Source organism: Cyprinus carpio, chromosome A23 (assembly GCF_018340385.1).
Source record: "Cyprinus carpio isolate SPL01 chromosome A23, ASM1834038v1, whole genome shotgun sequence".
Classification (NCBI taxonomy): Eukaryota; Metazoa; Chordata; class Actinopteri; order Cypriniformes; family Cyprinidae; genus Cyprinus; species Cyprinus carpio.
Window position 1 is genome coordinate 2,824,545 of NC_056594.1, and position 25,100 is coordinate 2,849,644.

General features: G+C 36.9%; 1 protein-coding gene across 4 annotated transcripts; it reads left to right on the top strand.

Moving 5' to 3' along the window:
• Nucleotides 1-4,761: 4,761 nt before the first annotated feature.
• LOC109107593 (geranylgeranyl transferase type-2 subunit alpha-like) lies at nucleotides 4,762-23,527 on the top strand. Of its 4 annotated transcripts, none has more exons than XM_042712602.1 (17): nucleotides 4,762-4,863; nucleotides 5,300-5,323; nucleotides 5,414-5,524; nucleotides 5,601-5,725; nucleotides 7,637-7,824; nucleotides 7,935-8,183; nucleotides 11,046-11,129; nucleotides 11,221-11,303; nucleotides 11,381-11,476; nucleotides 12,728-12,833; nucleotides 12,952-13,003; nucleotides 14,183-14,271; nucleotides 14,452-14,540; nucleotides 14,857-14,973; nucleotides 17,868-17,981; nucleotides 18,074-18,161; nucleotides 22,715-23,527. In XM_042712602.1, the coding sequence occupies exons 2-17, from the start codon at nucleotides 5,321-5,323 to the stop codon at nucleotides 22,861-22,863; spliced, it is 1,743 nt and encodes a 580-aa protein (XP_042568536.1). In that variant the 5' UTR covers nucleotides 4,762-4,863; nucleotides 5,300-5,320; the 3' UTR covers nucleotides 22,864-23,527. The 4 variants fall into 4 exon arrangements, 2 of the variants coding, with proteins under 2 accessions (XP_042568536.1, XP_042568538.1); XM_042712604.1 differs by having other exon boundaries at nucleotides 4,779-4,863; nucleotides 11,224-11,303; XR_006153290.1 differs by lacking the exon at nucleotides 22,715-23,527 and having other exon boundaries at nucleotides 4,779-4,863; nucleotides 16,929-17,981; nucleotides 18,074-18,109.
• The last annotated feature ends 1,573 nt before the right edge of the window (nucleotides 23,528-25,100 follow it).

The window sequence follows — 25,100 nt, forward strand, 5'->3', positions numbered from 1 at the left end:
AAAACATTTCTGCCACCTAGAGTATATATATATATATATATATATATATATATATGTATATATATCCACACACACAGTCATGGCCAAAAATATTGGCACCCTTGGTAAATATGATCAAAGGCGGCTGTGAAAATTAATCTGCAGTGTTAATCCTTTTGATCTTTTATTATATAAAAAAAAATTCATTGGATAATAAAAACCTTTCATTGGATAATAAGAATTTTAAATAGGGGGAAATATCATTATGAAATGAATGTTTTTCTCAAATACACATTGGACAATTATTGGCACCCCTAGCAATTCTTATGAGTAAAATATCTCAGAAGTATATTCCCATTCATATTCACAATTTTGAGCACTCCAGCGTGATTATGAATATGAAATTATCCATCCAAGGCTTCCTGTTTCACAGAAATATAAAGAGGAGGGAAAACAAAGCCCAAATCCCCTTAATCATCCATCACAATGAGAAAAACCAAAGAATTTATTTCTGATGTGCAGCAAAAGATAATTGAGCTTCACAAATTAGTGAAGTGGCTTTAAGAAAAGAGCTACAGTAGAGCAGTGGAAAATTCCCATTTCCACCATCAGGGCAATAATTAAGAATTTTCAATCAACAGAAAATGTTAAGAAACTGCCTGGAAGAGGATGTGTGTCTATATCGTCCTAATGTGCGGTGAGAAGGAGAGTTTGAGTGGCTAAAGACTCTCCAAGGACCACAGCTGAAGAATTGCAGAAAAATGTTGAGTCTCGGGGTCAGAAAACCTTTAAAAAAAATTTGTAAAATAGATCATACATTACATCATGTTGTTTGGGAGGGTTTCAAGAAAAATTATCCTCGCTCATCCAAAAACAAACTCCAGCATATTCAGTTATCAAACACGACTGGAACTTTAAATGGGGCTGGCTTCTATGACCAGATGAAACTAAAAAATGAGCTTTTTAGCAGCAAACACTCACGATGGGTTTGGTGAACACGGATAAAATGTACCCCATGTGTATAATGAAATATACTGCTGTATTTTTGATGTTGTGGGCCTATATTTCTGCTGGAGGTCCTGGACGTCTTGTTTAGATACATGGCATCATGGATTCTATCAAATACCTACAGATAATTAAAAAAAAAAAAAATCAGTAAGTGACTAACTCTTATAATGGGCCATGTTTGGATCTTCCAACCGTACAATAATACAAACACAAACCTCAAAAACAACACAAAATAGGTCACTGAGCACAAAACCAAGCTTCTGCTATAGCCATTCCAGTCCTTTGACCTGAACCCTATAGAAAATGAGAGGAGTGAACTGAAGAGGAGAAGCACCAACATGGAGCTGGGAATCTAAAGGGTCTGGAGAAATTCTGGATGAAGGAATGGTCTCTGATCTCTTGTCAGGTGTTCTCTAACCTCATCAGGCATTATAGGAGAACATTTAAAGCTGTTAAACAGGCAAATGGAGGTTTTAAAAAAGGATTGAATAAAAGGGCGCCTTTAATTGTGGCCAATGTGTATTAGAGAAAAACATTTATTTCATAATAATATTTCCCCTCATTTTAAATTTAAGGTTAGATTTTTGTGAATTTCTTTTTAAATAAAAGATCAAAAAGGATTAACAATGCAGATTAATTTTCACAGCCGCCTTTGGTCATATTTACTAAGGGTGCCCATATATATATACATATATATATACATATATTGGGAGAATTACAGACCGGTATCCCTTTTTTCATTCATTGGAAAAAAACTTGAATGCTCAACCAAATCTCTTCCCTACTCACACAGAAAAACCTCCTGGACAACAACCAGTCTGGCTTCAGAAGTGGACATTCGACTGAGACTGCCTTGCTCTTGGTTGTTGAAGCCCTGACTAGCAAGAGCAGCTTCCAAATCTCCAATACTTATCTTCCTGGATCTGTCCGCTGCTTTTAACACAGTTAGCCACCAGATCCTCCTGTCAACCCTCATGGCAAGGGCATCTCAGAAAACACACTCCAGTAGTTCGACTCTTATCTCTTAGATAGGTCTTTCAAGATATCTTTGAGGGGTGAGATGTCCAAGTCGCAACATCTAACTACTGGGGTGCCTCAGGGCTCTGTTCTTGGACAACTTCTCTTCTCCGTCTACATGGCATCAGTAGGTTGTGTATTTCATAGTCTATGGTTTTCATATCACTGCTATGCTGATGACACTCAACTCTACCTCTCATTCCATCCTGATGATCCGACAATAGCTGCTCACATCTCAGCTTGTCTAACAGACATTTCTTGCTGAATGAAGAACCATCACCTTCAACTCAACCTTGCCAAGACAGAACTGCTTGTGGTTTCAGCAAACCCATCACTTCATCACAATTTCACCATCCATCAACCATAACACCTTCCAGCACAGTCAAGAACCTTGGAGTTGTGATTGATGATCAGCTGAATTTCTCAGACCATATTGTTAGAACTGCCCGGTCCTGAAGATTTGCTTTACACAACATTAGGAAGATCAGGCCCTTTCTATCAGAACATGCTACATAACTCCTTGTTCAAGCTCTTGTTCTGTCCAGGCTGGACTATTGCAACACTCTCTTGGCATGTCTTTAAGCTAGTTCTATAAAACCTCTGCAACTAAACCAGAATGCAGCAGCGAGATTAGTCTGTAATGAGCCAAAAAGAGTGCATGTCACACTGTTCAGCAATTTGCACTGGCTACCAATAGTCACTCATATAAAATACAAGGCTTTGATGTTTGCCTTTCCAAAGAACCACACGTGCTGCAATTCTTTACATAAATTCACTACTTCTGTTCTGACATTTGTGCCCTCTAGAAGCTTGCGTTCTGCAAGTGAACGGCACATTATGGTGCCTTTCCAAAGATACAAATCACTTTCACAGACTTTTACCTTAACTGTTCCCTGCTGGTGGAATGACCTGCCCAACTCAGTCTGAGCAGTTGAGACCTTAGCCATCTTCAAGAAACTGCTAAATACACATCTCTTCCATCTACATTTGACTCTCTAACACTAGCACACTCTGTTATATTTTTATTCTATCTAGTTGCTTTCTTTTTAATTAAAAAAGAAAAAAATCTTGATCCTCTAACTCTAGCAGTCTCTATTCTAATTCTATTCGATCTACTTGTTTTCTTTTTTTTTATTATAAAATTGACCCCCTAACACTAGCGTTCTCTATTCCTTGTCTGTTCTTTCGATTTGTTTTCCTTTTATTTATTTGCGTTAGAGTATCCGGGATTTGTCACAGCACTTTTATTGCTCATTTGTTGGTTTGATTGCTTCTGTTGTCCTCATTTGTAAGTCCCTTTGAATAAAAGCATCTGATAAATGACTAAATGTAATATACAGTTGTGCTCAAAATTATTCATACCCTTGGTAAATATGATCAAAGAAGGGTGATAAATCTGTATCATTAATCATATTGACCTTTTGTTTCAAAAATGTACAAAAATCTAACCATTCACTGGAGAATAAGAATTTAAAATGGGAGGGAAATCTCAAAATGAAATAAATGTCAACAAGTCTTCACCTATAATGCTTGATGAGTTTGGCGAACACATTTTTTCTTGATTTTCTTCTTGAAACCTTCCCGAACAACATGGTGATGTAGATGCTTTTGATTTATTTTTTTATTTTTTATTTTTTGACCCAGAAACTCAACTATTTCCTGCAGTTCTCCAGCTGTGATTCTCTGAGAGCCTTTAGCCATCTCTCATAGTCTCTTCTTTACCGTGCATTAGCACAGTTTAGACACACATCCTCTTCCAGGCAGATTTGTAGCATTTTCTGTTGACTGGAACTTCTTAATTACCCTGATGTTGGAAATGGGAATTTTAGCTCTTTTCATACAGACACTTTCTATTTTGTGAAGTTCAACAATGTGTTGCTGCACATCAGAACTATATTTTTTGATTTCATTGTGATGGATGATTAAGGGAATGTGGCCTTTGTGTTCCTCATTTTATATTCCTGTGAAACAGGAAGCCATGGCTGGATAATTTCATATTCCTATTCACCCTGGTGTGATTAAAAAATGCAAATATGAATGGGAATATACTTCAGAGAATTTCTAGGGGTATAAATAATTGTGACCATTGTGATTTTCCCCATTTTTACTTTTTTTATTTATTTATTTTATTTATTTATTTATTTTTATTATTACTTCAATTAAAGGTTAGATGCTTTTTTTTATTTTTTTTATTATTTTTTTAAATTAAATATCAAATGGATAAACAATGCGGACTTATTTTCACAACCTTCTTTTGATTATATTTACCAAGGGTTTGTAATTTTATCATTAAAATAATTTTGAGTGTGTGTGTGTGTATGTGTGTGTGTGTGTAAAAATAATCTTTGTCATGATGCAATCTTTGTTTCCCTGTACTAATGACCAAGCAGCTTTATTATTATTATTATTATTATTATTATTAAAGAGTTACAAATGTAACCATGGGATACATTAGGATAAACAAAAATTACCTAAAACAATTCTAAAATAAATAAAGAAACTAAATAATAATAATAATAAAAAAACAGTTAAAAACACTACAATGTAATGTAACACATTTTTTTATTATTTTGTTTAGATATTCTTAAAAACAAAGTCTTATTTACCCTATAATTACAATTATGTTCACTAAATTATAAAATCAAAATATATAAAGTAGTAATAATATAAATATCAGATTAATATTTATAGTAATATATAAATATTATTTAATGGATATTAAAAAGAAATGTCTTAGGCGGCCACGCAGAGGGCGCTAGTGAACGTAACGGAGACGTATTTTTGAAGCGACGGAATAGTTGTTTGTAGTACAGTTGGCATTTGTTATACGTCCAGCACATCCTAAAGTCAAAGACGGAGGTAAAACAAAACACTCGTTGTCATATAAGACCGTTTAATAGATATAATGTTAATTTCGAAACTCAGGGTAAAGCAAAGTTTAACGCGTGTTAGTGTTGTGAAGCATCTAGGATTGTGCATCAGTCTGACAGATGTGTTAATGTTGAATATCGATACTGAATATTGAATAATGAATATTACATTTCAAATGACATTGATGTCTTTATTTATTGCCTCTTGGGTGGGTCATACCCATGCTCTCATAAAAATGACATATGATATATAAATAAATAAATATATATATATATATATATATGTATATGTGATGTGTGTGTGTGTGTGTGTGTGTGTGTCTTTACACTTTAAAACAATCTAGAGCTTCACTCAAGCACATACATAGCATCACTCTATTTATCACATCATTAACAATGAATCTATACTGTTTTACTATTTATAGATCTTCATCGCGGGGTGAAAGATGGTGAGCTGCTCTTTCTGTCACAGTATTCTGCCGTTTCCTCTGGTCTGCTCTCTGTATGTTAGGCAGCTGTCTCTTTCTGTGTTTTGTCAGCACGGGCGCGTGAAGATAAAGTCGACTGCGCAGCAGGAGGAGGAGAAGAGGAAAGAGAAAGAGAAGAAGTTGAAAGCGTTTGTGTCTGCTCGCGATGCCGTCCTGAAGAAGGTTCGTTGTGAGTTGAGTGAGGTCAGGTTTGGAGCTGACGTCTGTAACAGCTAAAGTTTCTCTGTCTCTGTCTCAGAGGAGTGCTGGGGAGCATGACGAGGAGGCTCTGCAGTTGACTCGGCAGCTCCTGTCCTCAAACCCGGACTTCGCCACGCTGTGGAACTACAGGAGAGAAGTGCTCTTACACCTGGAGACCCTACGGTAAGAGACCGCTGCACGTCTGGGACACATCAAGCCAGCAAACCTACAGCATGTGCAGGTTATTGTTTAAGATATAATGTATGAGAGGCTGTGCTCTATTGTGAATGTAGTAAAGCTAGGATAACCAGGGAGTCATTTTAATATGCTGAGACATGTTTACACGCAGCCACCCATTTCTTTCATTCTCTCACCTCTTTTTCTCTTGTATGTCTCTCAATATTGTTCAGCACCATCAGCTAAAAAAAGTCAGTGTACTGTCTCTTTAAATATTTCTGATACATGATGACAATCTAGCCTTCACTTCAGATGAATGATTTCTGATTTTTCATCTTCTGAATTTTTTTTTTTTTTTTTTTTTTTAGTATTTTGCCAATATAATATGATTAGTGACTAGATGATATAATATTTTATGTAGAATATGCAAATCACCCATGTATTAATTGCAAAATCATTATTTTTTACATAACATTTATTATTATTAAAAAGAAGAAAAAAAAAATATAATTGATATGAAATCAGCTTCATTTTTTAATTTATTCTGCCCAGGGCTTCTTTATGTTATGTTATATGTTATGTTATGTTATGTTATGTTATGTTATGTTATGTTATGTTATGTTATGTTATATGTTATGTTATATGTTATGTTATGTTATATGTTGTTACGTTTTATGTTATGTTACGTTATGTTACGTTGTTATGTTATGTTATGTTATGTTGTTACGTTATATGTTATGTTATATGTTATGTTATGTTATGTTGTTATGTTATATGTTATGTTATGTTATGTTATGTTACGTTATATGTTATGTTATGTTATGTTGTTACGTTATATGTTATGTTATATGTTATATGTTATGTGTTATGTTGTTACGTTATATGTTATGTTATGTTATGTTACGTTATGTTATATGTTATGTTATGTTATGTGTTATGTTATGTTATGTTACGTTATATGTTATATGTTACGTTATATGTTATATGTTACGTTATGTTATGTTGTTATGTTATGTTATGTTATGTTACATTATATGTTATGTTATGTTACGTTATGTTGTTATGTTATGTTATGTTACTTTATGTTGTTATGTTATGTTATGTTATCTTATGTTATGTTATATGTCATGTTATATGTTATGTTACGTTATATGTTATGTTATGTTGTTATGTTATGCTATGTTATGTTTTTATGTTATGTTATGTTATGTTACGTTATATGTTATGTTATGTTGTTATGTTATATGTTATGTTATGTTATGTTACGTTACGTTATATGTTATGTTATGTTATATGTTATGTTCTGTTAGATGTAAATCATACGCATTAAATGAAAAATCATTAAAAAAATAGTAAAGTAATAACTTTTTGACAAAACAGATAAACTTGATTTTTCTTTCTGCCCAGGGCTTTAAAAAATTGTTTTATTCTAAATCTTGTAATATTTTACTAATATAATAAAATGATTGACTAGATATATACCAAATTTTTTATATTATGTACAGAACCATATTTATGTGTTGTATTATGTGTATGTATGTATTAATTTGTAAATCCATTTAGTTTTTCTGCTGAAAATGAGTTTTTCTACTTAAATGCAGAAATTATATGAAAAAGTTTTCTGGTTTAAATATTTCTGGCTGGTATTATTTATTATTTATTATTATTAATTATTTATTCTGGCTGGAAATATTTCATAGCTCTTTTAATGCAAAAAAAAAATAAAAATCCTAGTGTCAGGACATAGCAGTATTTTTTTTTTAAATAAGCCGCATTTATTACCATAAAGAAAAACTAAAATAAAAAAAGTCAAAAAATATAATAAAAATACAGAAATAAATTGCCATAAAAAGTGATCAAATATGATATTAAACAGCATTTTAAAGACAGTAATATATTTGTCTCTGCATCCTCTAGAGAGAAGGACGAGGTGCAGAAGCTGTATGAGTCTGAGCTGCACTTCATCGAGGCCTGTCTGAAAGTGAACCCCAAATCTTACGGCTGCTGGCACCACCGCACCTGGGTAAACACACGCCTCCCGCAGCCTGACTGGACACGAGAGCTCGGCCTCTGCGACCGCTGCCTCAGCCTGGACGAGCGCAACTGTGAGAGAGTCATGGACTGGACAAGATAGATACGAGAATGGACTTAGTGTTGTTCAGATTTTTTAGATCGATCTTTCTCTGATGTGTAGTTATTCTGTTTCTTTCCTCAGTCCACTGTTGGGATTACCGGCGCGTGGTGGTAAAGGCGTCTGGTGTTTCTGTCGAGCAGGAGCTGCAGTTTACAGATCGTCTGATTGGCTCCAATTTCTCCAACTACTCCAGCTGGCATTACAGGAGCACGCTGTTACCTCAGCTCCACCCACAGCCTGCCCCTGACTCCGCCCCCATTACAAGCCCCTCCCCCACCACCTCACCTCAGTTTCACTCACACAGAGTCTGTGAGGAGCAGCTTCTTAAAGGTACAAGAACTCATTTAGAGTTTCATACAGTGGAAGCAATAAGGCACTCGAGATGTGCTTTAGCTTATATTCCATCCTGCAGCACAACTGCAGTTTTTTAAAAGTTATAAAAAAATGAGTAAGAGCAATAATATTGTGAAATAGTGTTACAATTTAAAATTAAATATTACAACTTAAAATTTAAATTAATAAATAAAATTGCAATTGAATTTTCTTAATAAATATATTGTAAACTTTAATTTATTGCTGTGATCAAAGCTGAATTTTCAGCACCATTACTGCAGTCTTCAGTGTCACATGATCTTCAGAAATCATTCTAATATACTGATTTGCTGCTCAAGAAACATTTCTGGTTTTTATCAATAAATACATTTACATGCATGTTCTTAAGCAGATTGTTTAATAAGCAGACAACGCACGTGGTCATGTGAACGCAGTAACCCGTTTTCTTTAATCTGAGTAAGGTCATAAACAAGGTAAGAATAAACCACTCGACACAGGTAGTTTTTTTGCCTCTTTCTGTTGGCTTACTGAAGTGTGCATGTAGTGCAGATTTAACGCATCCAGGCAGAGTGAGCATTTTGCATTAAAGAAAGAAGCATATATATGACAAAAGCAGACTCTTTCATGACTCAGAAAATGATACAAATGTGTTCTCATCTCATGCAGCAGAAGTAAAAGTGGTTCATTCAAAACGCTGCATCTGTAACTGCATGAGAGGATAATATATGAGCTGTAAGTTTCCCGCTGACATGGTGCAAGCATTATTTAGCTTTACAACTGACAACAAATCGAGTACTCCGAGTCAGATATGCAAATGATTATGTTTTGACATCATTACAGGGAAATAACCTGATTATTAATAAAGTCAAGTAAATGCGGCTTATTTGCGTTGCCAGGTTACTGAAGTGCATGAAAACTGGTTATTTTAAAGGGGTGCTATTATGCTTTTTCACTTTTTCAACTTTAGTTAGTATGTAATGTTGCTGTTTGAGCATAAAAAAGATCTGCAAAGTTACAAAGCTCAAAGTCCAATTCAAAAGGAGATATTTTATTTAACAAAAATCACTTTTCAAAATCACTTTTCAAAAACTACAATTAATGACTCATTTGGACTACAATGCATAATTTCCGTGATTTGTGATATCACAAAGATCAACAAATGGGACAAGACCTGGTTGAGCTGTACTAGAGAAGACAACGAGTGTTATCACTATGTCAGAGACACACTAGTTTTCCCAAGACAGATGAGCTTAGAGTGGTTAAAATCATTCGAGTTTAAATCACGCTCAATTGATTTGATTTTGACGCAATATTTACCCTGAAGCTCACAGCAGGCTGCTATGGTAAGGTGCACGATATTTCCCGACCAGGCGCCGAGTGCTGCCAATCACAACACACACTGGCCCAGCTAACCAATCACAGCACACACTGGCCCAGCTAACCAATCACAGCACACACTGGCCCAGCTAAATCACAGCACACATCACAGCACACACTGGCCCAGCTAACCAATCACAGCACACACTGGCCCAGGTAACCAATCACAAACACACACTGGCCCAGCTAACCAATCACAGCACACTCTGGCCCAGCTAACCAATCACAGCACACACTTGCCCAGCTAACCAATCACAGCACACACTGGCCCAGCTAACCAATCACAGCACACACTGGCCCAGGTAACCAATCACAGCACACACTGGCCCAGCTAACCAATCACAACACACACTGGCCCAGCTAACCAATCACAGTGCATTTGGTATTTTAGAAGGCTGGAGACTGGAGAGAGAGGTATTGTAATAATGTAAAATATTTGAAAAATAATGTGTTTTTTGAACAGCCTAGTAGGAGAGCCTGTTCTAGTACACCCCCAAAACAAAATCAAGACCTTGTAAAAGAGCATTATAGGACCCCTTTAATAAGATGATATTTGTGAGCTATCAACTTATTGGTGTGCATGTAAATATGTTCATTGTTTAAAACAGTTGTGCTGTCTAATAGTTTTGTTGCTTGATGATAGAAAGTTAAAAAGAACAACATTTATTTGAAATAAAAATAGTTTGGCAGTTAATTAATCAATTTAATGCATTCTTGCTGAATAAAAAAATAAAAAAAAATCATACTGACCCCAAACTTTTAAACAGTAATAATAATAATAATAATAATAATAATAATAATAATAATAATAATAATAATAATAATAATAATAATAAATTCTTATACAGAAAAAAATAACATTATTTTTTAAATTAAATTAATCATATATTTTTAAAATTAAATATACTTATTTAAAGGCAGTTTCATATATAAAAGAGATTTTAATCTGATTGACAAAATAAACCCAGACACAGAGATCGTCTGTACATTAATTTGCTTATCATACAGCTGCATCACAAAATAAATAAAGGAAAATTAAATTTTGATTTGAGGTAAACTTATGTTTATTATGTGAGGTGACTGTGTACTTTATATCTTATATAAAGTACTTTATATCTTTTTAATTTATATCTTATATAAAGTACTTTAGATCTTATAAGACAATAAAAAAGAAATGGTCATTTTTATTATATTATTATTTCTTTTTTTCTTGACTGGTGTCATTGTGTTTTTGTGGTTCTTTTGCTGTTGTAGGCTGTTAGTCTCCTAGAAATAACATGGTAATATGGTCAAGACCTGGACCTTCTTCCATCTTTGCTGTTAGAAAGATAATCACTTCAGTAATCATAACTTCAGAATATCTGTCTGTCAATCCAAATCAAGCATCTAAGGATGCCATGTTGTTATCAAACATATTTGCCACAGTTGACCGGTCAAAACTTCTGACTTGTTTGTTTTGATCCTCTGTGTTTTTTTCTCTAGAATATGAGCTGTCACATAATGCCTTCTTCACCGACCCCAACGACCAGAGCGCCTGGTTTTATTACCGCTGGCTGCTGGGCAGAGGTGTGTGTGTATGTGTGTGTTTAGAATTACTATGCATTTGTGAAGACACTTCTGCTCACCCCATGCTGTGTGTGTGTGTGTGTGTGTGTAGCAGAGCGAGAGGAGATGATCAGTTGTGTGTATGTCAGCCGGGAGGGAGAGAGGGTGTCTGTCGCCTTCTCCAAACCTGTTCATGTAAGTGAATCCTGAGAGAAATTCAGGTGCACTGTTTAACCACAGAATGACTGAATGAGTCTCTCTGTCTCTCTCAGGCTCAGTCAGAGGGTCTGATGTTGGTGTTGGACGGTCAGCCTCAGCAGGTGGAGTGGAGAAGCACCCACCCACGTCTCCGTCACAGTCCTGTCTGGGTATCCTTCACTTCAGCCTCTCCAAGCACCTTCACTTCCTTTGAAAACACATCAACAATGTCACCTTTTCCTCCTTAACTCAACTGTGCTTCCTTTTAAAAAAGAAGTTAATCCAAAAATGAAAATTTACTTAAACTTAGGCCATTCAAGATGTAGATGATTTTGTTTCTTCATCAGATTTGGAGAAATGTAGCATTGCATCACTTTCTCAGCAATGGATGCTCTGCAGTGAATGGGTGCCGTCAGAATGAGAGTCAAAGAGCTGATAAAAACATCACAATAATCGACACCACTCCAGTCCATCAGTTAATGACTTGTGAAGTGATTTTTACAAAGCTCATCGCTCTGAAAAGTGAGGTGTGCTGTGATTGGCCAGCTGTCCAGTGCGTTGTGATTGGCCGAATACCTCAAGCGTGTGACGGAAATGTTACGCCTCTTAACATATTGTGATTCCTTGTCCGGCCGGAGCAACGAGACATAAACATAAAACCCATTATAAACGTGATATACACATGATTTCTAGTTGTGTCTTCTTTTGGAAGTCAAAAACAAAGTAGTTTTGCTTTCTCAACGAAACAGCGTAACACACCGCGGCCTTGATTGAGCAGCAGTCTAGAGTGAGCCGCGGCCGGCTTGAGTGAGCAGAGGCGGATGGCATGAGGCGGATTCTATGAAGGCGCGTACCTTGGTCTTGCAGCAACCACATGTGACGACCCCGGGCTGGACTCCGCTTCATCCATGGGGAAAGCTAATTAATAATTGATGGATTGATGGATATTAATTGTGGATTACTTATTGTGATGTTTTTATCAGCTCATTCTGACGGCACCCATTCACTGCAGAGCATCCATTGGTGAGCAAGTGATGCAATGCTACATTTCTACAGATCTGATGAAGAAACAAACTCATCTACATCTTCAATGGCCTGAGAATGAGTACATTTTCAGCAAATTTAATTTTTTTAAAGTGAAAGTGACGTGACATACAGCCAAGTATGGAGACCCATACTCAGAATTGGTGCTCTGCATTTAACCCATCCAAAGTGCACACACAGCAGTGAACACACACACACCGTGAACACACACCTGGTGTAACCTGTGTGACTTTCTTCCTTCCATGAAACATAAAAGAAGACATTTAGCTGAATGTCTCAAAGGCTCCTTTTTACATATTGAGCTTTGTAAAGCATATAACATGTATAGGTTATTTATTCATACACTCGTGCACAAGATCTTTAACTGTCTCTGTCAGCTGTGTGATCTTCCTCCCGGCTCCATCAGTGACATAAGTAATGAACACAACCTGACCATCCACTGGACAGAGAAACACACACACAGAGACTGTGCTCTCTACACAGGTGAGCGTCACACTGTGTTTGCAGGGAAATACAGCTGAGGAGATTTTTGTATTTCTTGAAAAGAGAAGGATGAAGTTGGGCAGAGACAGCAAGTGTAAACGTCTCTGTCATGTTTTAGGCTGTGCTGAAAGCTGGTGCAGAGACTCTGCCACTAATCTGGAGCTTTTCAGGTACTGCTGTGTGTCTGTATTTGTGTTCATGTTAAGAGACTATGTTTAATTATTTTATTTGGCACAATAACTAAACCATTCATCTCTAAAATTTGAAGATGAAGAGACTGATTGTTAAGATCAGTGCTGTGCATATGCTACAAACAATTAATTTAAGCCATTTTATTGTCAACACACACCTGTCCATGAATCTTAGCCTAATTAAAACACTAGCATTGATCAAAAGTGAAAAACTGCAAAGATCTGTTATTATTATTGCTTGGCCCTAATCCTCTTTTGTAGAAAACGGTTCTTTTAAATTGTAATAATATTTTGCAGTATTACCATTTTTACTGTATTTTTGATCAAATAAATACCTTTTAAAAAGTTAAAAAATCTTTCAGACCCCAAACAAGTCTAAAAAAGATGTCTTTTTGAATACAACAGTTTCATGACCAGATACGATAAAGTAATACATGATATCAGCTCTATGTAAAATTCTACTATTTTGTGCAAACAGTACATTAAATATTAAAATTTAACATTAAAACATACCAAATTTATTTTGATACATTAAAGTCTCCTGTCCTATCTGTCTATGCATAAATGCTTTAGAATGTCATAAAGTTTAAATTAAACACTAAAACATATAGTGTTTTTTCTCAAGACACAAGAAAACTAAACACTGAACTGCAAAATATAAAACATTTCCCCCACTTTATGGACTTTATCTGACATGTGTAACTGATATGTTTTTGCTGCTGGTTGTGTCCTGCCCCCGTCGTTTTACAGGTTCATGTTTACCAGCATATCTTTAGAGGGTGGGGTTTTGGTTGAGGTTAGACTAAAACTGCTATGATGTCAACAGTGAACATACTTTTTATATATGGCATTTAATCAAATATAATTTTGATTAAAAACTACCCCTAAATATATCTCATACATTTTGTACATACATTGTCCATGTTCAGTGTGAATGACTGACTGATGTGTGTGTGTGTATTACACTTAAAATGTCACTAACAGTAAAATAAATAAAGATTTAATTATTTGTCTGACAGTTGTTTGCAACACAGTTTTTTCATGTGTCAGACAGGTGTTGTGATGAAGAGAGTAATGTCTTACCATTGTTTGATTTTGTTGACTAATTTATTGCCAGAACTTAGATGATTTGCATGTGTGTGTGTGTATTTGTGGCAGGAGTGAGCTATCAGTTGAGAAGAGTTCAGTGTTACAGGCAGAGCTTCAGTCCTGCAATCAGCTGCTGGAGCTCGAACCGCAGAACAAATGTAAGTGTGTGTGCTTTTAAATGGGGTTTTGTACATGCATACTTTACATTGCATTTGTATTTGCTGCCTTATCTTTGACAAAAGAAACTGTGTGTGTGTGTGTGTGTGTGTGTGTGTGTGTGTGTGTGTGTGTGTGTGTGTGTGTGTGTGTGTGTGTGTGTGTGTGTGTGTGTGTTTCAGGGTGTCTGCTGACCATCATACTCCTCATGAGAGCTCTGGATCCTTTAGGCCATGAGAAAGAGACTCTGGCACATTTTCAAACCCTTAAAGTGAGAACCTACTGTCACAGCCTCAACAATGAGAGATGCTCTGGCAGCAGGAAATAACAGTCAGATCATATACATGATAGAGCTCAATATTAGGGTCTTGAAAATAAGAAATACCTTTTAAAATCTCAGGACTTGAGTTATACTCTAATAATGTGTCATTCATGTCTGTGATGAATTACACGACGCCAGCTGAACACTGTTCAAATCACTAACCTCTCAGTATGAGCAGTAGTAATGGTAATGCTTGGCTTTGTAAACACCAATTAAAAGAAGGCAGTATGATTGTTCTTTTTCTCTTTCTCTCTGTCTCTCACAGGAAGTGGACCCGATGCGCTCTACCTACTACAGTGACCTGTGCAGCAAGTTTCTGATTGAAAACACCATTCTGAAAATGGAGTATGCAGAGGTGCGAGTGTTTAGCCTGTCAAATAAGGTAAGAGAGCCCAACCCTGGTCTGAAAAAGTATTATAATTGTATTATTTTGCTTAAAACTAAATAAGTATTTATTAAGTTTAGAATTAATTTAGTTTATTTAATTTTTTTCAATGTCAATTTCTAATTATGCTTTTTTACTCTTTTATTGCTATTATTGTACTTTTTTGTGTATTTTTTTTTTCTTTATTTATGTTCTCATTACGTTCAGACAGGGCTTTTAACAGTTGAAAAGTTTACATTTTATATGTAGTTTGCAGTTTATATGTTCTTTGCAGTTATTAAGGTAATTAAATCAGCTTGAAATAAAAATTACCTTATATTTTTTTCTCAATGCATGTCAACAATGTTAAACAATGTTTTTGACTTGATCTTTATTTTAAATGTGATAACTACTTTGATGTGAGGCTGTGCTGCAGTTTAACCAGTTTCCTACAGATTTGCCTGTTTGCCAATAATTTCAGCTTAAGTCAGTAAGGGGGTTGGTCGGTTGCAGAATCAGAATCAGAAAGAGCTTTATTGCAAGGCATTTACACACACAAGGAATTTGTCTTGGTGTCAGGAGCTTCCCGTGCAGAAGTACAAACATAATGCAGACCAACTAATAATAAAGAGAATAGACAATAAATAAATAAAAAAAACAATATGTAATGAAATATAGAGAAAAAAAATCAAAAGATAGAATTATGAGTATGCTATTTACAGATGAAAAAATGTCTCTGAGGTGTGTTATGTATTGTTTAGGTGGAATATGGCCTGGGGGAAAGCTGTTCTTGTGTCTGGCTGTTCTGGTGGTCAGTGCTGTGAAGCGACAGTTCAAAGAGGGAGTGTGCTGGGTGTGAGGGGTCCAGAGTGATTTTACCAGCCCTTTTCCTCACTCTGGAGGTGTTAAGATCTTGAAGGGTGGGCAGGGGGGCACCTATAATCCTCTCAGCAGTCCTGACTGTCCATTGTAGTCTCTTGATGTCTGATTTGGTAGCTGAACAATTATAGATCTTGAAGGAAGGGGAAGTCGTGGCCTAGTTATTAGAGAGTTTAACTCCTAACCCTAAGGTTGTGGGTTCGAGTCTTGGGCCGGCAATATCACGACTGAGGTGTCCTTGAGCAAGGGACCAAACCCCCAATTGCTCCCCGGGCGCCGCAGCATAAATGATACCCACTGCTCCGGATGTGTGTTCACGGTGTGTGTGTGTTCACTGCTGTGTGTGTGCACTTTGGATGGGTTAAATGCAGAGCACAAATTCTGAGTATCGGTCACCATACTTGGCTGTATGTGACGTCACTTAGATGAACAAAGGACAGACTCAGTGACAGCTGACTACAACTGTGTGAACAGCTCCTGTGGCAGGTTGAACTTCAGGAAATACAGCCACTGTTGGGCGTTTTTTTTTTTTTTTTTTTAATAGAGTCGATGTGAATGTCCCACTTCAGGTCCTGAGAGATGGTGGTTCCCAGGAACCTGAATGACTCCACTGCAGTCACAGTGTTGTTCATGATGAGTTCATGTGAGTGAGGGGAGAGCAGGGGGGTTCCTCCTGAAGTTCACTATCATCAGCTCCAGGTTGTTAAGACTGCACCAGACAGCCAGCTCTTTAACCTCCTGTCTGTAAGCTGACTCGTCTCCATCCTTGATGAGGCCAATGACTGTAGTGTCATCTGCGAACTTCAGGAGCTTGACAGAGGGGTCCTTTGAAGTGCAGTCATTTGTGTAGAGCGAGAAAAGCAGTGGGGAGAGAACATATCCCTGGGGGACGCCAGTGCTGATGGTGATAGTCCTGGATGATGTGAGTTTGCCCAGCCTCACTAGCTGCTGCCTGTCTGTCAGGAAGCTGGTGTTCCACTGACAGATGGAGGTGGGCACGGAGAGCTGGGTCAGTTTGTCTGAGAGAAGGTCAGGCATGATGGTATTAAAGGCCGAACTGAAGTCTACAAATAAAATCCCTGCATAATTCCTAGGTCTGTCGAGGTATTGCTGGATGTAATGCAGTCCCATGTTGACTGCATCAACCACAGACCAGAGGATCCAGCAAGGGTCCAGTGATGTCCTTCAGGTAGGCCAGGACCAGTCTCTCAAGTGACTTCATGACCACAGACGTGAGAGTGACAGGTCTGTAATCATTAAGTCCAGATTTGTTGGGTTTTTTGGGGACCGGAATGATGGTGGAGTGTTTGAAGCAGCTGGGAACTTCACACAGCTCCAGAGATCTGTTGAAATACACGTTATTGTGAACGTAATTCTTCATTCACTATCAAGGTTGTAAATGATTTTAAAAGAATCTCAGGTATCTGTAGTGTCTCTTTCTTCCAGTGTTTTCTCAGAGCCATCTACAATGTTACTAGTGGCATCTTCATTTAGCTTTCAAATCCTATAATATATGAAAAATGAGAACTAAAAAATAATCATTATTTTTTATTTTTTTTTAGTTTCAGAACAATGAAGATTTTAGATTCACTTATTTTTACTTTAGTTTTTATTTTAGTTTATTAATACTATTTATAGTTAAAATTTTCATTTATGAAAATAATCTTGGTTAATGTGTGTTCATTTAACTAAAAATTAAAATTTCTGAGGTTAGAGTTATTAAAATATGTCCAACCTTAATGTCTAAAGGTATTGTAAACATCATCATGGTGTTTTAAAAAGGTCATGTCTTCATGTGTTTGTTTAATGAGTGTGACAGCATTGTTTAAATGTCTTCACTCGTGTGAAGAAACTGATGGTGCACATGAATGTGATGACAGAAACATGAGTAATGTACAATTTCTCTTGAGGTGTTTTGAAGTGTGGAGGCCTCTTCTATTCTTCTCAGTCAATGTTACAGTGCTTGAAATGAAAGATTAACTTGAAATATCTTCCAGTCAGACTTCTCTCTTTGTCTTTCATTCCTACAACAGAACCTGACGACCCTGTGTCACCTTGATCAGCTTCTCTTTGTGACTCACATCAACCTCTCCTCCAATCAACTGCTGCGGCTGCCGCCTCATTTTGCCATGCTGCAGTGCCTCGAGGTGAACCTGATGTTTCTTTCCTAACTAATTGGTAATAAATGGTGAAGGACACTTTATATGTTGTGGTTTAACGCCTCTGTCAACACACACAGGTGCTGGAGGCCGATGATAATGCCATTGAAAATCTGGAGGGACTGTATCATCTGCCTAAACTAGAGGAAGTTTCTCTGAGGAACAATCGTATCCTTTTCTCCAAAAAATCCAAATGTTTTATAAGAAACTGCTTTTCTGGTGTCAAGAGCCAGTGCCTGGTTTGGCCTTGTTTCAAGGATTCAGTATTCTTCATTAATTAACAGATACAGACATATAGCAGGACCGAATTCTGTTAAACCCATTTATTTCAGTGTTTAAGAAAGCATTTGGGTTTTTATATAAACCGCTACAGATTATATAAGAAGGAAATCTGTTTCACACAGAATGGCTTTAATGTTCTCTGAATTCATTCTGATGAGGCCTTATCTCCTCTGTTTCATACTCTAGAAAGCGTAATGGTTTTTCATAAAGAGCTAGGGACATATAACAGGATCACCAAATCTGACAAGGAAGTATTGGTGGTTACTGCTCTCTCTCTTTCACACAGGAGGGCTTTAATGTTCTCTGAAATCACTCTGGTGTTGTCTAATCTTTTTGTTTTGTTTTGTTTATTTATTTAATCTCCTGTTTTATAGTCTATAAAGTTTTTTGTTTATTATTTTTAAGCTGCAAGACATAATTTTTTTGGTAAAAGGTCTTTTCCAGAACCTTTATTTCCCCAGACGGTTTATTAAAAAAAAGAAAATGGATTTGCAAATATTTTCTGAATTGATTGCTATGAATTTTGTTAGTTATATTACTGTATTATTATATTGCTAATAATATATAGTTGTTTTTGAAAGCAATACCTTTTTTTTTCTTTTTTTAGCAAAGATGCATTAATATAAGCAAAAGTGAAAGTAAAGACATTTATAATGTTTAAAAAGATTTTGATTTTAAATAAATGCTGCCCTTTTGAAATGTATATTCATAAAAAAATAAATCCTAAAAAAAAAACACTGTTTCCACAAACATAATGTGTATTATTATATTGTAAGTAAAGTAATAATTATATGAAGTTGTTTTTGAAAGAGATACTTTCTGAAAGAGAACTATCTGAACCTCCTTTTGAAGAATCCTGAAAAAAAATTAAAGAATTATATTCAGCATTTTCAACATTTATAATAATCAGAAATGCTTCTTGTGCAGCAAATCAGTATATCAGAATGATTTCTGAAGGATCATGTGACTGTGAAGACTGGAGTAATGATGCTGAAAATTCAGCTTTGATCACAGAAATAAATTTTAACATAGAAAACAGTTATTTTAAACTGTAATAATATTTCACAATATTACTGTTTTTACTGTATATTTGATTAGAGAAGTACGGAGCCCCTTAAGGTTCATTGTGGTGGAAAAAAATCAGAGTGAGTGAAAAAATTTGGGGTGGGAGGAAAAAATATATTTTTAATTTTTTTGCGTTCTCTCGCAAAACTTTTGCGTTCCCTCGAGAAACTTTGCGTTCCCTCGCAAAACTTTTGCGTTCTCTCGCAAAACTTTTGCGTTCTCTCGCAAAATTATTTGCGTTCCCTCGCAAAACATTTGCGTTCTCTCGCAAAATTATTTGCGTTCTCTCGCAAAACTTTTGCGTTCCCTCGCAAAACGTTTGCCTTTCTCTCGCAAAACCAGCTGAGTTCGGACAAACACTTCCTGTTTACTTTACAGCTTGTAGTGGTTTATACAGCTCCATAAGTTCACAATGGAGCGGTTCATAGAGTTTTGTTTTGAACTTGGAGAAATAGTCAGTGCATGCTTATTACGGCACGGTTTTGGGACATACTAAAACGCTTAATGTAAAACACTGTGTGAGAGCCGTGGGAACGGAGCGAGGCCGGTGGAGCACCTGCGCCATTCACCGGTAACGAGTCCCGCGAAGGAGGGACTGATGACAGTGTTGGACGATAGAGGACCAGGCTCGGACTTTATTTTGTGTTTTGGTTCTGTTTGTGTGCGACAGTCGTCCACGAGTAGGGGCTGTCGCGGTCTTTTAGGTATATATTTTATTATTAAAGTTTTGTTTGAATGTTCGCCGGTTCCCGCCTCATTCTTCCCGTGACTATAACGTTTGTTACACACTGGATGACTAAATTCAGTACACGGATTACACACCATATTATTAAAGTAGACAGACAAGCAGAATAGCCCAGAATATGAACGTAACCTGGTAAACTGCACTTTAAGCGTAGGCTATCCCTCATAGAAATTAAGAGTTTTATTTTAAACTTGGACTCAAGTTCAAATAGGCTACAGTCAGCTTTGCCTATAGTTTAAGACATGGTTTTGGGACATTCTAAAACACTTAATGTGGATGTAGCTACTATAACAGTGACATTGGAGGCCCAATTCGGTAAGGCCTAATAAATACTATTAATGCTAATAAACATTGTAATATTAATAACCTTAATAGCTATCAGTAAAGCAAATAGCCATAATACAACGTTTCTCCCACATTTAAAACCGTCAGGATATAGAAAGGATCCTTAAGGGAAGCTGGACAAAGACAGTAGGCTATATAGGCTAAAACCAAAATATGGTAAACAGTTTATTAATAAAATATAGCCTATTATGCACAGGAATGGGTCGGGGCTCATTTGGAACTATTATTTTGTTGTAAAATACAATATAGACAATATTGTGTTTAAAATGTAGGCTTCTTTTAAAATTTAAAATGTACACTTAATATTTCCTTTTTTGTTGAACTGTTAGGCCTATATAAAATCAATTTCACATATGCAATATTCTGGATATTCAGGGAAAATTGCATTCTCGTATAGGTTCCAGAGCGAAATGAGAAGGTAACAGTGTTCGCTTTATAACATTTCTAATAATCTTTTATATTATTGAATCTTCAAACTGAATTCAAAATCGCATTATGCCCTACTGTAGCCTAAGTGACGGAGTATTTTGTTTCAGCGATTTGATCGCACTAGCGCCTCATGCGCATATATTCATTGTAAGTGCGGCCTGTTCATTATTAAAATAAAGAATCACCAATACAGATATAACGTTACACAATCAATTTAAATAATCTGTATTATGTCTGTGCCGTATCGTGAGCCCCGGCCCACTCCAGTGCGGTTCTTCAAATACATTGCGAATATGGGAACATTTGGATTTGTGATGAAAGAGAGCTGTACGTGAGCCCAGTTTCGCTTTACATTTGGTTTTGGCTTGTTTCTAGCTATTCTGGGCTTGTCTGCTTTCCTGTGCATAATAGGCTATATTTTATTAATAAACTGTTTACCATATTTTGGTTTTAGCCTATATAGCCTATACTGTCTTTGTCCAGCTTCCCTTAAGGATGCTTTCTATATCCTGACGGTTTTAAATGTGGGAGAAACGTTGTATTATGGCTATTTGCTTTACTGATAGCTATTAAGGTTATTAATATTACAATTTTTATTAGCATTAATAGTATTTATTAGGCCTTACCGAATTGGGCCTCCAATGCCACTGTTATAGTAGCTACATCCACATTAAGTGTTTTAGAATGTCCCCAAAACCATGTCTTAAACTATAGGCAAAGCTGACTGTAGCCTATTTGAACTTGAGTCCAAGTTTAAAATAAAACCTCTTTCTTTCTATGAGGGATAGCCTACGCTTAAAGTGCAGTTTACCAGGTTACGTTCATATTCTGGGCTATTCTGCTTGTCTGTCTACTTTAATAATATGGTGTGTAATCCGTGTACTGAATTTAGTCATCCAGTGTGTAACAAACGTTATAGTCACAGGAAGAATGAGGCGGGAACCGGCGAACATTCAAACAAAACTTGAATAATAAAATATACCTAATAGACCGCGACAGCCCCTACTCGTGGACGACTGTCGCACACAAACAGAACCAAAACACAAAATAAAGTCCGAACTTGGTCCTCTATCGTCCAACACTGTCATCAGTCCCTCCTTCGCGGGACTCGTTACCGGTGAATGGCGCAGGTGCTGCACCGGCCTCGCTCCGTTCCCACGGCTCTCACACAGTGTTTTACATTAAGCGTTTTAGTATGTCCCAAAACCGTGCCGTAATAAGCATGCACTGACTATTTCTCCAAGTTCAAAACAAAACTCTATGAACCGCTCCATTGTGAACTTATGGAGCTGTATAAACCACTACAAGCTGTAAAGTAAACAGGAAGTGTTTGTCCGAACTCAGCTGGTTTTGCGAGAGAACGCAAACGTTTTGCGAGGGAACGCAAAAGTTTTGCGAGAGAACGCAAATAATTTTGCGAGAGAACGCAAATGTTTTGCGAGGGAACGCAAATAATTTTGCGAGAGAACGCAAATATCTTTGCGAGAGAACGCAAAAGTTTTGCGAGGGAACGCAAAGTTTCTCGAGGGAACGCAAAAGTTTTGCGAGAGAACGCAAAAAATGTAAAAATATATTTTTTCCTCCCACCCCAAATTTTTTCACTCACTCTGATTTTTTTCCACCACAATGAACCTTAAGGGGCTCCGTAGAGAAGAGACTTCTTTCAAAAAAATTAAAATGGTACTGTATATAAAATAAATGTTAATTGTAATTAATACACATTTATTTATGCATTTATATTTCTTTTACCTGTTGAGAATGTTTAATGCACTGTATCACAGTATGTCTTATCTGATTGTTTGTGTTACTGTGACTGAACCATAAAAAAAGGGTTTTCTTAATGCATCTTTTATAGAAATCTGTAAGCTGTCTGATCTTGAATCATTGGCCTCCTGCACCAAACTGACCAGACTGGACCTGCGTGGAAACCCTGTCCACAGAACTGCCCACATAGAGTCTGAGCTGAGCCAGCTCCTGCCACGGGTTACTGCTCTGTCCCTATGATGTGTGTGTGTGTGTGTGTGTGTGTGTGTGTGTATGACTTAATACCTGTAATGCTATAGAGAGAATTAGAGCTCACTAACCATTTCTAAACCGTACCTTGTGTGCTGGACCTAAAGGGATAGTTCAGCCAAAAATGAAAATTCAGTCATTTATCTGTATTTTGGTAGGCTGTATATTTGACAAATGTTCATACTGCTCTTTTTTTTCATGCAATGACAGTTCTTAAAGTAATACAAATAAAATCAGAGGGGAATATTTTCAGTGCCATTATTTGACTTTAGAGGCATTTAACTGGAAATAAATAACTTTTAGGTTTGGAAAGACTTGAGAAAGAGAACAAATTTAATTTTTGGCTGAACTTAGACTTTACAAATGTTCAGCATCCTGTCTGTATATGTATCTGTGTTTTTGTGTGATAAATGACGGTTCACATTTCAAATAAAGTTTGACCTCTATACAAACTCCACACTGCATGCTTTGCCATATCTGCTTTCACTTTTAGCTCTTAAAGTCCTGTTTGGGGCGTAAATATTGTTCTTGCAATGTAGCAGTGAAGGTGCATTTATTTGGCTATGAGATTCTTATGAATTAGACACCTTTTACTGTGGTGTAAAAGCTGCAGGATTGTGTCTCCATGCCAATAAAGAAACATGGTTCTTCCTGATGTCTGTGTCTACCTGGGTTTCTTTGAGGACCTCCTTCTGTAATGTTAGTCTGTAGGATCTTAAAAGAGTTCATTAAGATGGTGCATGCTAAAAAGTTTTTTTTTTTTTGGTGCAAATACATACATTAGAAGTTATTCAGTCATTATATATATATGCATACATATAATCCAAGTTCAAAAGTAAGCCATATACATACCAATCTATCTATCATGACAATAATAATGGATGACTCATGACAATAATAATGACAATTAGATAATTTTTTTTTTTTTTTTTTTTTTTTTTTATAAAAGACAAATCAGTGGTTTGATAAAGAACATATTTCAATATCCAGTTGTCTTTTTTAGGCAATGTGCAGAATGGCTTAAGCAGCACTGGAATTTGGCCTTATTACCGAGATAAATTCAAAGACAGTGACTTTGCACCATCTTTGGTGACAGACCGGCCACCACCACCAGTTCTTCCAGAGCAAGCTGTGACATCTGCTCCTTTGGAAGTTTCGCCAGTGCACGCAGGGACTTCTGCCTCTTCTGCAGTTCCTCCAGTGCAAGCTGGGAGTCCTACTTCTTCTGCAGTTCCTCCAGTGTAAGCTGGGAGTCCTACTTCTTCTGCAGTTCCTCCAGTGCAAGCTGGGAGTCCTACTTCTTCTGCAGTTCCTCCAGTGTAAGCTGGGAGTCCTACTTCTTCTGCAGTTCCTCCAGTGGAAGCTGGGAGTCCTACTTCTTCTGCAGTTCCTCCAGTGCAAGCTGGGAGTCCTACTTCTTCTGCAGTTCCTCCAGTGCAAGCTGGGAGTCCTACTTCTTCTGCAGTTCCTCCAGTGCAAGCTGGGAGTCCTACTTCTTCTGCAGTTCCTCCAGTGCAAGCTGGGAGTCCTACTTCTGCAGTTCCTCCAGTGCAAGCTGGGAGTCCTACTTCTGCAGTTCCTCCAGTGCAAGCTGGAGTCCTACTTCTTCTGCAGTTCCTCCAGTGCAAGCTGGGAGTCCTACTTCTTCTGCAGTTCCTCCAGTGCAAGCTGGAGTCCTACTTCTTCTGCAGTTCCTCCAGTGCAAGCTGGGAGTCCTACTTCTGCAGTTCCTCCAGTGCAAGCTGGAGTCCTACTTCTTCTGCAGTTCCTCCAGTGGAAGCTGGGAGTCCTACTTCTTCTGCAGTTCCTCCAGTGCAAGCTGGGAGCCCTACTTCTGCAGTTCCTCCAGTGCAAGCTGGGAGTCCTAACTTAAAAATTTGAATGTAATGCCTTTTTCCTAATTGTTTTGCGATCAAATCTTTTGTTATGTTCACGTATTAAACAGACGATGCGCATCAAAGTTTTAGTGGAAAAAGAGAGTTTCAGACAGTCCTCTTCTCTGCCGCACATCAGCGCTGACGCACACAGTCTGATAAACGCAGCTCCGCTGTGCAGCGAGAGAGAAATGACGGAGACCGAAGGGAAAGTGCAGAAAATACAGCGTCTATTTCGTGCACAACTTGAACAAACTAGAACAGGTAAAGCTGTCAGCTGTGTGGATAGTGGCAATATCGTTAACAATTCTCATTTATAATAATTACTAATATGGCTTCTTCTAAACAAGATCT